At 35.9% G+C, this 13,673-nt stretch overlaps 1 protein-coding gene across 1 annotated transcript; it reads left to right on the top strand.

The window, feature by feature from the left end:
- Positions 1-471: 471 nt before the first annotated feature.
- LOC311073564 (sterile alpha motif domain-containing protein 3-like) lies at positions 472-9,224 on the top strand. Its single transcript, XM_084099423.1, has 5 exons — positions 472-523; positions 4,952-6,003; positions 6,093-6,248; positions 7,877-7,969; positions 8,650-9,224. Exons 2-5 carry the CDS (start codon positions 4,975-4,977, stop codon positions 8,938-8,940), a joined length of 1,569 nt encoding a protein of 522 aa, XP_083955549.1. The 5' UTR covers positions 472-523; positions 4,952-4,974; the 3' UTR covers positions 8,941-9,224.
- The last annotated feature ends 4,449 nt before the right edge of the window (positions 9,225-13,673 follow it).

Genomic DNA, 13,673 nt, shown 5'->3' with positions numbered 1-13,673 from the left:
TAGGTGACAAATATTGGCCACGAATTAACAATAGGCCTAAGCGAGAATGTTCTCGTTCCCTCATCGTGCACAATATAATTCATTCCCTCATTCATTTGCTAAATCGTGCATACTATCTATTAAATGGTCCCTGCTTTTACTAAATCGTGACGTTTTAAATGACAATAATTAGGTGCCTTAATAAGTTACAAAAACAAATCAAAACGAATGAAAAATATGTACTCCCAAATTCCTAATTCGTAGCCATGATATCTGCATGCTGTGTGTTAGCCTAGTACATGTTAGCTTTAATGTGAGGAAATGACTATGAGATAAGGTCATGCAGGATGTTTTAATGTTTTTAATTTGATTTGGTATAAGTTAAATTAATAATGTTAATACAAATTAATTAACTTGAATTAAAAAGTAATTTTTCTCTTTCTTTTCTTAATTGCAGGATATTTCTCGGGTATTTTTCCGCTGCTGTAAACCATTTGAAAGGGACAAAGTGAGAGACCGAACACACTCCCTTAAGTCCACAGGGGTACAGTGTTTTTTTTTGTATTGATTCAAGCATTTCAGAATGAACTTTCTTCAATCAAATCTTCATTAATTTTCACATGAGGTGGTTGTGCAAAACATGTAACTTTGCTACATTGAAAAGATCTGAACTTTTAAAACATTACAGACTGAAGCACTGGCACAGCACACAAAACCGCTCAATTCCTTGCCCTTACTCAGATTGTCCTTGTTGCTTAAGGACCTGGAGTGCACTTCACTCTCATTTGTCCAAAAATCACAGAGAGTCATTGGACTCTACACAGGCCTTATCGTTTAGGTGTCTGGTTTGTAATTCAGTTACTAACCATTCAGAAAAACAATACTTTGAGCACATTCGAGGTCATCTAAAAAAATATGAAACAGTGACCTGTGTTTTCAATAATTGTGAGTACAGTACAAATATATATTCAACTTTTGCATCTCATAAAAGCAGGAAGCATACTCCCCACTCACTTGAACATTTCAAACCATCAATCCTTCAAAATTACACTTGTCAAACACCTGAAGATACTGAATTGATTGTTGATAATAGTAATTTCTGTGAACCTGTTGAGGAAGAACTAGATTTTGTCAAAATAATCAACAAAAAGTTGGGTTGTCTTTTTATTAAATTAGAAAGTGTTTTTAATGTTTCTAATAAGTGCATTGATGAAATAATAGATGAATTACAATTTATAATATCAACTGCTTCAAGTCCAGTTATCAAACAGATTATTGAGACGACTTTAAAAAGTAATTGTTGCCATGTTGATGAGTCGGTAGTCTTAGACTTGGTGGAAAATCTTACCTCCCTTAATCCGCTAAATGCAGCTCTTGGGGTGGATGGACCTTTCCACACCTCATACAAAAGAGAGAGATTTCTGAAGGAGCAATTCTCTATTGTTGAACCTGTAGAGTACATACTAGATGAAAACAGCACATTCCAGTATGTTCCCCTTTTGCAATTGTTGTCACAGATTTTAGAAAGGAACGATGAGGCGCTTAGGAATACACAAAGCTCTAAAAGTACTTATGAATCCTTTTGTGATGGTTCACATTTCAAAGAAAGTATCTTTTTTTCTGGAGATGGTGTAAAAATCCCTATTATACTCTACATTGATGATTTTGAGGTGTGTAATCCTCTCGGGACATCTAGAAAAAAACACAAAGTTACTGCCGTTTATTGGGTGCTGGGAAACATTCGAAGTATCTCACGCTCCTCATTGACATCCATCTATCTGGCTTTGCTTTGTAAAGCAAATGATGCAAAGAAATATGGATATTCTCGTGTACTTGAACCATTGTTGACTGATCTCAAGAGCTTGGAGCAAGATGGTGTTTTTGTGTCCTCTTTTGGGAGATTTATCAAGGGCACAGTGTTCTGTGTGATTGCTGACAATCTTGGTGCTCATGCAGTTGGAGGTTTTCTTGAAAACTTTACCGGGTCATACATCTGCAGATTTTGTACGGGGTCACGTTCCCAATTCCAAGAGTTCGAGGTCAGATCTGGTGCATTTTCCCCAAGAAATAAACAAGAACACGAAACACATGTTCAGACAGCTTTAAGGACTGGAACCCATTGCTTTGGGGTGAAAGCCCAATGTCCAATTAGCAACAGACTGAATCACTTTCATGTAATATCAGGTTATCCTCCTGATGTGCTTCATGACTTGCTTGAGGGAATTGTACCAGTTGAATTGGCGCTGTGTTTGGATGTATTGATCAAGAAGAAGTATTTCACTCTTGCTGAGCTCAACCATCGAATCAAAACATTCCCATACAAATGGAGCGACAGAACAAACTCACCTCAAGTTGTTGCACCAAACTTTGTGTCTACAAGTAAAACCAGCATCGGTGGCAACGCCCACGAAAACTGGTGTTTACTGAGGTTGCTGTCACTAATGATTGGAGATAAAATACCAGAGGATGAAAAGGCATGGCAGTTGATAATGACTCTAAAAGATGTTGTTGATCTTGCTCTATCACCTGTCTTTTCAGATGCAAGCATCGGTTTTCTTGACAGCAAGATATCTGAACATCGACATAGGTTTCTTGAACTTTTTCCCCAAAAGAGGCTGCTTCCCAAACATCACTTTCTTGAGCACTACCCTCAGCTTATTAAAGACTTCGGCCCCCTGGTGGCATTATGGACTATGAGGTTCGAGGCCAAACACCGCTTCTTTAAGAAGGTTCTTCGGCAAACTGGTTGCTTCAGGAATGTTTTGATGTCTCTGGCAAGAAAGCATCAAACAATGATTGCGTTCCATTTGTATGACTCTGATCATGCAAGGCCTGCCATTTCTGTGACAAAAATGTCCAAAGTGCCACTTGAACTGCTAAATGAAGGAATAAAAGAAACCGTGAGAAAACAATTGCCCAATGCCACTGCAGTACACGTGACAAATAAGGTGGAGTATTTGGGTACAGACTACACTGTTGGAATGATGTTAGCATTTGGCTCAACTGGAGGATTACCTGACTTCGCAGAAATTATTCAAATGGTTGTTGTTCAAGATGACCTAATTTTTGTTGTCAGGCTGCAAAGTGCCTGGTACAATGAACATCTCAGGGTTTTTATGTTAGAACCCACTCGTAATATTAAAGTCCTCCAACAAGCCCAGCTAACGGACGTTTATCCACTGGCAGCTTACACCATGGGAGGAAAATCGATGGTGTCTCTAAAACACTACATTTGCATTAATTAAAAGGTTATGTACCCAAAATTATATTACATTATTACGAGTCATTTTCATTATACAAAACTGCTATGATATTTTTTTTTCTCAATAAGAGTGTGCTTGTGTAGTAGGCTTGGGCGGTATTCGAATTTTGATACCGTCAAACCTCCTCCCTATTTTACCGGGGTATACGGTATTACCGTGACTAATTAAAAAATATGACATAATGGGCTCAGACGGCATCACCAAACTGTTGGCTTGTGCCTACACCGTTCAGAAACTGAATGCCAGATTGGGCAAAAAAAAAAATTCAAGCCGTGCACGTTGTGTCTGAGTCCGGCCGACGGCATTAACTGTTATTATGAGCCCGAGCCCACCATTATTCAACATATCTGTGTGCGTGCAACAAGCAAGAAGTGCCTTTGTAATCCGGTGACGCGTGTCCATTGATTTTTATTAATAAAACTTTTCTGCAAAGATGGAAGTTGACGATCGCCATCTCTGTAGTGAACGCGCCTATAGAGAGAAATGCACATTATTGATTATTTAAGACTATATTTCTATTCGTTTTGAAATGTTTCATTTAAAGAAATTGACGATCGCCATCTCCATAGTGAACAATAGAGAGAAATGCACATCATGGATTACAGAGAGTAGGCTAGTTTATTTCTTTTCGTTTTGTATGGTTTCGTTTAATGAAATTGATGATCGCATCTCCGTATGAACGTGCCTAGAGTGAAATGCACATCATGGATTAAATAATCAGAGTGGCCTTTTTCTTTTCGTTTTGAATTGTTTCGTTTAAAGAAATTGACGATAGCCATCTTCTGTGAACGCTATAGAGAGAAATGCACATCATGGATTAATCAGAGTAGGCTACCGTATATTTCTTTTCGTTTTGAATTGTTTTGTTTAAAGAAATTGACGATCGCCATCTCCGAGTTTCGGTTAATTTATGAGATTTCAATGCAAGTGACCGCGGCATGCCAGCGCCCATCATGTCATGATTATATTAAATCCAGGCAATTGATTGATGAAAAATTTATTAAATTAAGATACAATTTATACAAAACAAAATTCGTTTTAAAGAGACCTTTTACAAAACGAAATTTATTGAAGTAGTCAAATCGTCTGACTCCCGATGCATCCTATCTTATTTGTGCAGTTCACTTTTCATAATCAACAAAGATGGAAAAAATAACATTATAATATTTTAACAAATACGAAAATTAATGCGCTTATTTAATGAACTCTAGAACAAAATGCATCCTGGCAGCAGTTGTTTCGGAGATGCGACATTAGGTTAGAGGTGTTTACATCTCTCTTGGTCACCTTTTTACAAATTTAATTTACAAATTGCCTCGTCAGTATTTACCGCCTCTCCCTTCTCATTCGGTTGGAACCAGAAATATTGCCAAACTGCAACCACACATAAGCATTTTTTAGGCAATAAATAAATTATATATATTATAGGCTATATAAGTGCCGGTTATGACGGTATTGAAACTGATAACGGTGCTATTTTAAGATCCCGCGGTATCCGATATTACCGTAATGCCGCCCAACCCTATTGTGTAGTATTTTGTTAATGATGATGATGATGAAAAGATTGTATTAATGTAATGAAGTGTGTGTGTGTGCAGGTGCATGTCGTGTAAAATATATGCAAGAGAAAGTAAGAGAGACTGTGGTAGCAGTTATGAAATTAAAATTAAGCAGCTAAATCCATTTCTTTACTTTGTTTTTCCTTTTAGGTTGAGATTGTGAAAAACCAACAATGTCCTCACCTAGCCCAGCTGTACTACGAGTAATTCTACAGGACCATGACGTACGGAAATTGTTCCTTCCAAATGGGATTCCAAACACAGTCGATGATCTTCTGACAATTGTAAAAGAGACTTTTCAATTGGATGGACATTTCAGTCTCATGTACATGGACACTGATTTTGGTCAGTTTTTTACTCTGACCTCTACTGATGACATTATGAACAAGGGCTCAATCAAAATCGTTCGAAAAGTAGAAGAGCCATCAGTAATTTTGACACTGACACCGGTTTGTGACTCTGACATCTTAACTCCAAGAGATTTGGATCAGCATTCTACAGATGACCAAGCCTCAACCAGTTCTAGAGAGACATTGCGATTGGCACCATCTGAGGGTCGCACGGAAAAGTGGCCAGAAAAATTTGAAGTTCCAGAGTTTTCCTTTGATATTGAAAGAGTTCTACAAACTGGAAATCAAACATATTTTGAAGATGGTACTCTCCTTCAAAATCATAGTGTGAAATCTGACATCCTGCAGAAGCTTGCTGAATCCATATTTAAATACACTGCATATCCCACAAATCTCCAGATACAGTCAGTCATAGAGGCTTTGATAGAAAAGAATCCATGCCTGAAGGAACCTGGATGTTTTTCAGGGATGTACGGCTGGCAACAGAGTCTGAAATACAAAATGGGCAACTATCGTTCTAAGTTAAGAAACCGAGAGCTAGCCTACCCAGAGCTTGCAGTTAACACCTTGAAAACGAAGCATCCAAATGAAAGAGTTCCTAGCAAGAATGTCAAAAAACCAAAAAAAGCTGAACTGAATTATCTTCCACCACACCCTAACGGGGAATCCCTTGAGAGTCTAGAAAATGAACGTCAAACTTTGCTGGAGGAAATCAAAAAGAAAGACAATCAGAGAGTCATTGCAGAGAAAATGTCTAAAACATTCTCATACAGACGACATGAATTTGTCAATCTCAGCCCACCAATTAAAGATTGCCAGGAGAGATGGCCTGCTTTATTCACAGAAGCACAGGTAAGTTACATTATTGTAGGTGTTATATTTTGATTGTTTGATATCCATATAAGGATTTTTTTCTGTATGAATTATTTAACTCTTTACAGATTAAGGAGGAATTCCGAAGAATTACTGCTGTACCCCTGGAGCAAACCTTTATGTACAAACTAGATGGCTACACACCAAAAATCTTGGAGCTTTTGAAAGCTAAGGGAGGTGTTGCAGGAGTCAAGATACAGCCACGGCTCAGTGCATTGCTTCAGGTATGCAAAAAAAGTAGCTGTATGAACAGAGGTGTAAAGTCCAGGGTCAGAAAGTAAAAGTCCTCAGTAATTTCAACGCATTCTCATCCTTGGACGTCACATACTGACCCTTGTGACATTTCGTCTACATCGAACGCACATGGCACCCTTTAGCGTCAATATGACACGCACAGGATATGGGTAGGTTTAGTTCTGGGGTAGGTTTAGGGTTAGACCGCTAGGAGGCGCCTCCTGGCTCATTTCTATCTGCGTCTCATATTGACGATAAAGGGTGCCATGTGCGTTTGATGCAGACGAAATGTCAACAGCGTCAGTATTATGACGCCTTGGGATGAGAACGGGCTGGTAATTTGTTCCAATCACCTGGATTTGCTAATAGCTGGGTTTCAGTCACGTGCACGAAGGCAGGGCGATTTCAGATGGAGGGCAGGAAGTAAACATGGAGAATACGTCTATTGAGTAAACTGTTGCGGAGTGTCCGTATTGTACCTTTATCAGAGTTTTTTTTTTTTTTTTTTGACCGTCCGTTTACACATTCTTATATCCGATTCATGTGTTTACACTTGCCATACTATCTGAAACATCGCGCATGCTTAAAGGGTTAAATTCTCTTGCACAGATGGGCGGACGCGAAATATGCTTGATCCTAGCTCTGCGATGTATGAGAAGTTTGCCAAACATCACCAATGAAAATTCTGTCATCATTTACAAGTTCCAAACTTGTGTGAGTTTCTTTGTTCTGCTCAACACAAAGGAAGATGTTTGGAAGAATGTTTGTAATCAACAGATCTCGGTCCCCATTGACTACCATAGTCTATTATAGTCAATGGGGACCGAGATCTGTTTGGTTACAAACATTCTTCCAAACATCTTCCTTTGTGTTGAGCAGAACAAAGAAACTCACACAAGTTTGGAACTTGTAAATGATGACAGAATTTTCATTTTTGTGTGAACTATCCCTTTAACAGACTCTGCTCCTCCCGACCGCAGACGTAACTTGTGTTAAAAATCCACTTTTTACGGTGTTGTTCTGTGAGCTTTTTACATTTCTCACCTTTATGAGTGACAATCTTCAGTACTCTATAAAAACCCTTTCCCTTTTCTTGGTTAGAACGATTGGAGCAGCTGTAAACTACACAAAACATTGGCCTTTTTCAGACGGCAGATCCTCAGCTATTTCACTTCCTGCCCTCCAACTGAATTTCGTGCTCTCCATTGCAGCAGCGTGACGTCACGTAAAACCAACCTATTAGCACAGTTTTTCAGCCAGGAGAGAGAACTAATTAGTGAAATCAGCTGGCTGAGTTCATGGGTGGAATAAACATGGCAGGACTTTTACTTTCTGATCCCTGGACTTTACACCTCTGTTAATATTCTGTTATGTTGATTTGTGTAATGGCTGCTAAAATGTGGTGGTCATCAATTACAAATGCTGCTCGATGACACCCATTCCTCCACACTCTTCTATCTGTCCCTCCATCTGTCTTTCTGTCTATTTTACTAACTGAAACCCTTCAAACAAACAAACATTTTTAAAATGTTTACTTTTATGAAATCTTAAAAATTGAAAAAAGGTTGTCAAATGACAATTCTTTAGTATTGATTATTATAAATAAATCTCTTCACAGGGCCACACCATTGAGAAAAAACGAGATACCGTGATCCGCAGTCTCATTGAATATCTGGGTGAGGTGGAGGAGAATCTTTTCAAAGACTGCAGTGTAAGTCCCAGACATGTTATGCTAATCATTTCTATCCAATCTGCCACATAAGATATTCAAAGTGTTAGAAATGAAAAATATTTATGAAGATAGTACACCCAAAAATGAAAAGAGTAAATATTTACTGTTAAAATTTTAGTTCAGATTTTTAGCTCGGCTTTCATCAAAATTATCTTCATTTGTGTTTTGAAGATGAGAAAAGGTCTTATAGGTTTGGAATGAAATGAGGTTGAGTAAATGAATTAATAAATTTAAACCATTCTCCTCAAGTGTGTGTTGCATGTGGTCAGTGTCACCCCTGGCAACAGTCATCAAGGCAACCGGCCCAAGAAACTCAGTGATCCTTGTGAGGGGTAGATGCTGACTCCACACAACACACTGGATATTGGGATGTTTATTGGTTCGGATGTTCAAACAATACAAGTTTGGGTAAATAAGCCATCAAATATTTCATCCAAAAATATAAATTTGGAACTTAAGTAAAAATGACTAATTTCCCAATCACTGAAGACCAGTCATTCTCATATTGGTGACACAAGACTGCAAAGCCTGGTAGGCTGCTCCAGCCTGTCATGTGCAAAGAAGGACATTTTTTCTTTAATGTTTATACAACATTACAGCTTATGAGGGTATTAACCTTTTAAATGTGCTTTTCCCCTCATCCTCCTGGATTGCTTAAGGATGGCAATCAAGAAAACTTCGCGGAAGATGTCCTGAAGATTCTTGTCCATGGAAATGGAGACGGAGAGCCAGTGGTGTCCATTGTGCTTGAAGGAAGAAATGTCCTAACTAAATGTGGAAATACTGTGAAAGCTTGTGCTCTTCTGATGGGACTGATTTATGCCTTAAATCTTCAATATCCCTCCAAGCTAAAGTACACATTTGAGGTTTTCCAGAAGCTGTTTCTGGATCTTGATGGTCTGAAGCTCTCTCCGAAAGTGCGATCTTTGAAAAACAAGCTGCTTGCTTGAAATGTTTCCCTGGATGTTCATATGGCATTTATCTGCCTTTTTGACTCTTGATCCATAATGTTCATTGTGTGCTGCCTTTACATTTATATTTGTATTTGTTGTTTACATAACAGATGTGCATTCAACTGAGATGACAATGGTTGCCATCATTTGAGAAAACTGTTTTGTACAAATGTTTTTACATTTACAAATTGCAGGATTTGTATTTCAGTTTTTTTATTAGCTTAAACGGCTTTCTAAATGTATTGGGTAAGGACTTTATGAGTTTTCTTTTTAAGGGTAGGGGCTTGGTTAGCAATTTGTGACAGCAGTTTGTTAATGTCATGTTTTGATACTGAAATTTAGATTGATCTCGATTTAATTTACATGTTTTTGTACTGTGGATGTTAATAGGCATTTATCTGCCTTGTTGACTCTTGCTCCAAAATGTTCTTTGTGTGCAACCTTTACATTTATATTTGTATTTGTTTTTAACATAACAGATGTGCATGCAACCGAGTTGATAATGGTTGCCATCATTTGAGAAAACTGTTTTGTACAAAAATTTTTACATTTACAAATTGCAGGATTTGTATTTCAGGTTTTTTATTATCTTAAACGGCTTTCTAAATGTAGTGGGTAAGGACTTTTATGAGTTTCCTTTTTAAGGATAAGGCTTGGTTAGCAGGTTTAATTTGTGACAGCAGTTTGTTAATGTCATGTTTTGATACTGAAATTTAAAATGGACTTAATTTGCATGTTTTTGTACAGTGGATGTTCATAGGCATTTATCTGCTTTGTTGACTCACTCATTTTGTGACTGCAGAACTGTACCCTTGAGGAAAAACCTGCTAATTGTATTTTGCATTTAATGTATCACTGAAATGTTTCAGTATGCTTATTGCTTAATAAATTAATCTTAACAGCACATTGTCACAGTATTATTTTGTCAGATTATACAAGTAACATTTAATTTAAAATAATTTCCAGCACTGCATAAAACAAGTAAAATTTATTTAAAATATCAAGTGGTTTTACTTAATTATATTAATTACATCAGATTTGTAAGTAAAAATTACTCAATATAATTTAACAGGCCAAGTTATTTGTACTTATTCACTTTGTGAATTTTACTCGGCTTAGTTAAGTAGATTTACTTAATTTCCATCATTGTGAAATTTACTTGAAAAAAATTCGTGCAAAAACTTGCCTTATAAAAATTGAGTAAATTCTACTTATTGTTTTTCTCAGTGTAACATAAGGTTCAGATATTAAAGACAAGTAAATTCAATAATAAAATACGAACAAATAAACAAATAATAAGCAATAGCACAAATAAATACAAGAGAACAAAGGTAAAATTATACAAACAGTGCTTGTGAAAACTGTATTACTGTATAAAGTAAATATACACAGATACCTATTAAAGCTACATAAGTTATTTAGTTAAGAGCAGTGAGAGATTGTCTCTTTAGTTGTTGTTGTTTGATTAACATTATTGACATAGGAAAGAAAAGGTTGCTGTCACTTTAAGACATAATGCATGGATTCGTTATATTGACACACATTCTTAAATGTTTACGTTCACTTAAGATATAACCAACTGTGTGTACGTTGATACTTGTCAAAAATGTAATTTTGACATCATTTTGCGTGTACTTGCTCAAGAAGACATGGAATTGAAATCAGTTCGGCAGGTTAGGGTGTGGTTGGACCGTCTAGCTCCTCCCACTACATCCAGCGAGGGGGAGCTGGACATCTAGCTCCTCCCACCGGCTCTGCAGTGAGCAGCCTATGGTTATAGTTGTGGTGTGCAGAGGTGGACGAAGTACACAACTTCCTTACTTGAGTGAAAGTACAGATACTACTGGTCAAATATTACTCCGTTACAAGTAAAAGTTGTAAAGACCTATTTTTACTTAAGTAAAAGTACAGAAGTACTCGTTTTTAAAAATACTTAAGTATCAAAAGTAAAAAGTAAATGTCAATGCATTGTTTTATTATTGTTGCAGTGTTGTATGTAATACTTAAAGTACCGTATGCCTCTGAATCTACGCCTGCCTACCCTCATATCAATATCAAATTTATTTCTAGAACACAGTTCCAGTAGTGGAATTGAATGTGAGATTGAATGTAAGATTGAATAAGTGCACTCAATAACGTCCACAATGGTTTCGGACACCCAAATGGCTGTTCCCTCAAATATTGCCCTATTTAAAGTTTTTTGGCTTTTAGTATGAATATGTTAGCCTTACTGTTATCTATAAGCAAGGGTGCTCCAAAAAAGTGACAAAAGTCGCATTTAGAAGACCAAACCCAACGTTGAAAATGAAAATCAGGTTTATGTCAGAATCCAATGTCAGATTGACGTTGATCTCCAACGTTGGACCGACGTTGTATTGTGGTTGAAAATGAAAATCGGGTTGACGTCAGAAACCAACATCAGTCGGGTTCTGACGTCAACCCGTCTTTTATTTTCAATCAATATCCAACGTCAATCTGACGTCGGGTTCTGATGTCAATCAGATGCAGGGTTCTGACGTCAACCCGACTTTCATTTCCAACCAAAATGCAACCCCTGCAACCAAAATCATCCACTGACTGATGTTACTTTCTACTCAAGGACCTTGACAGATTTGTAGTGGAGTAAAAAGTACGATATTTATCTTTCAAATGTAGTGAAGTTAAAGTAAAAAGTTTCCAGAAAAAATAATACTCAAGTAAAGTACAGATACTCAAAAAGTGTACTTAAGTATAGTACTCAAGTAAATGTACTTTGTTACTGTCCACCTCTGGTGGTGTGGACTTTGCTATTCTTTTATATTTAGAACAATTTTTAGAGCTATATATCTTTGGAGAAAATATATATTTTGTCACAATAAGAGTCTGCCCTCTATTGACAAAAAGTGTACATTACAGTTGGGGTTCAGAAGACAGTAGTTCAGCATTGCTTGTCTCCAGAAGACAAGATATGTGTATGGCTAAATCTTAATAAAACTATTCAATAACAGCATCTTAATGACACCATGGGGGCAAGAAGGTCTTAGCATGTTTAAATGATGTTCAATGATTAACAGCTATTTTTAGCAGTATAACTGACCTGAAGTTCCCTCCCATCCTGTTACATGCATATGCAGTAATGTGCAGTCAAAGGTGAGGATGAGATTGATTTATGCACATTCACCCACACCTAAACCATACACTTCTGTATCGCAACAGTACTTTGGACAATCTGCCATATCACAAAAAGGTTTATTTTTTATTTTTTTATACCGATTCAGATAATAATAGATAGGTTTTAGTATTTAAAAGTATTTTATCTGTGGATAGTATTATTATAATTAATGCAATTATTTTTTAATAATTCCATGAATTAGGTTGAATTGATTTGCTATTATGACGTCACTTCAAGAGACATGTAGATGGTAAGACTTAAAATCTTTTTACAGTAAATACCTAATACATATTTATACATGAATTAAACATGTAAACAAAATAAAAAAGTAACGTAGCCTAAATTTATGTCCACCATTAAAATACTATTATCTTAAGTTTTATTTGGAAAATGTTAATGACACCTTCCAAACAGAATTCCACATTATACTTTTATATTTTATAAATGATAAATAAAATTTTATATTATACAATATATTTTTATACACTTCTATTTAGGTGTTCATTTGAAAAAAAAAGGTAAAAGAAAAGAAAAAAAAAAACTCATGAGAGACATTATGAAATAGTTGTAACTTTTATTGGAAATTCAGTGAAACAGAAATAATATGAAATCAGAGATATTTACATCACATAAACATCACACTGCATGTATTATTATGATTACTGTGAAAATATAAACTCACATGTTTGAAACATGACTGGTGAAAAAAAACTGTACATACAGTATTAATTTTCTCATGCAAAAAATTCCATAAAGATCAATTAAACAAGAGCCGTATTGAGCTAAAACAAATATAAATATAATATTAATCTTTTCTGATATTAAACAATTATGTAATATATTTTTGCATGTTGAATTAATTATGAATAGTTTAAAAAAAACTGTTACAAAAACATTTAAAAATACTAAAAATATAATATAGAACTATTTAAAGTTGTAAATTTATTCTTATCCAAGCACATTCTCTCTCTCTCTCTCTCTGTCTCTCTCTCTCTCTCTCTCTCTCTCTCTCTGTCTCTCTCTCTCTCTGTCTCTCTCTCGTCTGCATTGCCTATTTTATCTTTATGATATCAAATAAAAATGTCATATGAAAGTAAACTAGACATATTATACTACTTCATCAAGCTAAAAATTAAATGCAATACACACCGTTTGTTGTTGTCATATCCACAGTAAACAGTTTAATTAGCTTATCTGCGGGTTCACTGAGTTTGTGTGGCTAAGCGTTCAACTCTTAAACCCCAAGAGAGTAGATGATACAATAAATCATGATCTCACTTCAACAAGGCAAAAGGCTGTTGCATTATAACTTTATGTATTTTTAAATGTTTTGGAAACTCCTCACTAATCTAAGGTATTTCTTCTGTATATTGAGGCATTTTGCATGCCACATTTCAGGCAGCTCTAAATATAAACATGACCATCAACTGAATTATTTCCATTTGATTTGAAAACATTTTAATTTAAATGTTTTCCCTCATTGTATATTAATACACATATTCATTTCACACAAATATATAGTGTTGTTTGCGAAGACAGGGATCACTATAACAGGGTTAGTGATCTGAACAAACAACTA

The sequence above is a fragment of the Abramis brama genome (assembly GCF_963993115.1).
Source record: "Abramis brama genome assembly, chromosome: 22".
NCBI lineage: Eukaryota > Metazoa > Chordata > Actinopteri > Cypriniformes > Leuciscidae > Abramis > Abramis brama.
The sequence above is the reverse complement of the archived record's forward strand: the minus strand, read 5'-3'. Positions and strand labels throughout refer to the sequence as shown.

What these genes read in the sequence shown, in the direction of transcription:
- LOC311073564 (XM_084099423.1), top strand. Translation starts at nt 4,975, where the DNA reads ATGTCCTCACCTAGCCCAGCTGTACTACGAGTAATTCTACAGGACCAT. An exon ending in GGCTCAGTGCATTGCTTCAG is followed by an intron (nt 6,249 to 7,876) that starts GTATGCAAAAAA and finishes ATCTCTTCACAG; the next exon opens with GGCCACACCATTGAGAAAAA. An exon ending in ATCTTTTCAAAGACTGCAGT is followed by an intron (nt 7,970 to 8,649) that starts GTAAGTCCCAGA and finishes GGATTGCTTAAG; the next exon opens with GATGGCAATCAAGAAAACTT.